Genomic DNA, 2,364 nt, shown 5'->3' with positions numbered 1-2,364 from the left:
GGCATATAGTAGTTGCTTCACTCTAGCAGCACTTTTCACTGCCCCTTGCTTCCCAAGATACTTCTGGCCGATATTCGATACGAGGTAGCTGCCTTGATTGGTGCTTGGTTGTCTACGTAGATGTTGGCTCTAGAATTGGCTGCAGGTGCATTAGAGACTAACTTCGCGGTTTTCGCAAAAGCAAAGATCTCTTTGCTCAACTCTGGACAACAACCGGAATGTTTAACGTAGGTACCTCCTGACGACAGCCTTACCCCACGGTACTCAAAAGTACAACGGATCAAATCAATTCGGTGATCAGCGCCCTGAAAATGCCAGGCATTTTCAGTACCAATTGGCAGTGTGGAATAGACACATTAACCACTTTGGTAGGGTTCGAGACCCATCTAAAACCTCTGCCGTGCTATGGGTCCGGCACCCGGTTGCAATGCAACTCCACATCGAACTGCCAAAAAGTCAATTCTACCTGCATTTGAGTACAAACCACAACCACCACGATACTCCCCAAGGGGCCAGTCCTCATGAGCAGGTTGGAGTTACCTCCAAGGGCTCCTGCTCCCCGTGGTACCAGAATTTAATCTCCTACCAGTTGAGCTTGAGCATCAGACAAAATCTGAAGTCTGGGTTATCCGCAACAAATCTATCATCCCGAATGTTCCAACGTTCTTGCCACTTACACCTAACCCTATCATCTAGAAGCCTCTTGCTCCCTAGATATCCCTCCCTCTCCAAATCATCATCAGAGATCCAATCATACAGCAGTAAGGAAACGCTCAAACCCCTTCTTAACCCGAATGCAACAGAACGCTGTATGACAATCAGGTCAAGAGGGGGTGTTCTTAAGAAAACTTGCAAAGCCCCCGTCGAAACAGTACGACATACAGCCAGACATGCAAGCATCATACAACGTTGCACCGAAAGGAGCTTCGGCGACTCGGGAACGCCGCTGTCTCCCACCATACAGCAGCTCCATAAGTGGCACAAGCCACAAACAGGCCACGCTATATGGTGCGGACAGTACGACGCCCAAAACCCCAATCACTCCTCAAGATGCGTCGTACTTTGCCTATGACCGCCAGTATGCGCTTCTTAATCCTAATCAAGTGTGGAGTAAAACACATTCTTTCACTCATAGTCAGCCCCTGATATTTGACTTGCATCACATATATGATACTGACTCCATTCACACGGACAATCGGTGGGCGAACCGGCGACAATCTATCTTTCAGCAGCATTGCCACCATTTTATTCATCGATATGTCAACCCCCACACCTCAACCCCAAGAATTTTTAATTTCTAAAAATTGTCCTCCTGCCCGTTCTAAATCACACCGCGAACGACCTTCAACCAGAAGAAGAAGATTATCCGTATACGCACAACACCTACAAAGTGGCTCGAGCTGCCCAAGCAGAGAATTCATCATGAGATTCCAAATATATGGACCACAGATGGAATCCTGCAGGCAGCCACGAACCTCCTCAATCTCCACACTTTCATTCATACCAACAAGAGAAGCTTTTCTGTCTGAAAAATAGCTCCGCCAAAGAGCAATTGCCGGACAACCAAGCTCCTCCAGCCGTTGCACCACCCGATTCCAGCTTAGGTAATCAAACGCCCCCTTGATGCCAAGGACATATTTGTTGACATTTTCCCTAACAACATCCTGAACATGCAACCAAGCATCTTCTACACTGCGTCCTTCCCTTATCCCAAACTGCCTATCCAACCACATACCCCTCGTTAGCTGCTGAAACCGTTCCACCATTACTCTTTCCAGTACTTTTCCAAGTACTGGAAGAAGACTGATGCACCGATAAGAACGAGGATCGCTCCTGATCTTATCAGGGGACTTCAGGACAGTATATTCTGGTACCAACTCCATAGTCCATGTTTGAAAAATCCGTACAGATTTTTAGAGTATTGCGCGTTGCTAACATACCGTTACGTGATTCGGATTCGGCTCACCTTTAGCACGATATTTGACCGATTAGTCGTATTTCTAATCAAATAATCTTTCAAAATGATTTTCACTAATACGTCCGATATTCCAAGGAAACCAGTAAGATCAAGTATCAAACTCTTTATTTTATTCACGTGTTGATCACCAGTTGATGTTGATGGGCGTACTGGGCGTAGTTGGTCGTCAACGCGTTCTCGACTCTCTTTGAATAACTTGTACCGATCAGAAAGTCTTGCTCGCGACAAACAATTATCACTGAAGACCTTTTTCAACATTCTGAACGTTTCAGCACCAGAAATTTAATTCCACACTCAAACTTGAATGGGACTTCTTTTGTTGAATAAAACTGGCCTACACTCTTTTTGGTGCCTAAGATTTTATACCTGATTTTGGATGTATTTTG

General features: G+C 45.6%; 1 protein-coding gene across 1 annotated transcript in view; it reads left to right on the top strand.

Annotated features, from left to right (window-relative positions):
• Window positions 1-1,438: 1,438 nt before the first annotated feature.
• The window catches only part of LOC120770736, a 122,667-nt gene continuing 121,741 nt past the window's right edge, over window positions 1,439-2,364 (top strand). Inside the window, exon 1 of the mRNA XM_040098324.1 lies at window positions 1,439-1,604. Within this exon, the coding sequence (XP_039954258.1) occupies window positions 1,439-1,604 (166 nt within the window). The remainder of the gene's footprint in view (window positions 1,605-2,364) is intronic.

Source organism: Bactrocera tryoni, chromosome 3 (assembly GCF_016617805.1).
Source record: "Bactrocera tryoni isolate S06 chromosome 3, CSIRO_BtryS06_freeze2, whole genome shotgun sequence".
Classification (NCBI taxonomy): Eukaryota; Metazoa; Arthropoda; class Insecta; order Diptera; family Tephritidae; genus Bactrocera; species Bactrocera tryoni.
The sequence above is the reverse complement of the archived record's forward strand: the minus strand, read 5'-3'. Positions and strand labels throughout refer to the sequence as shown.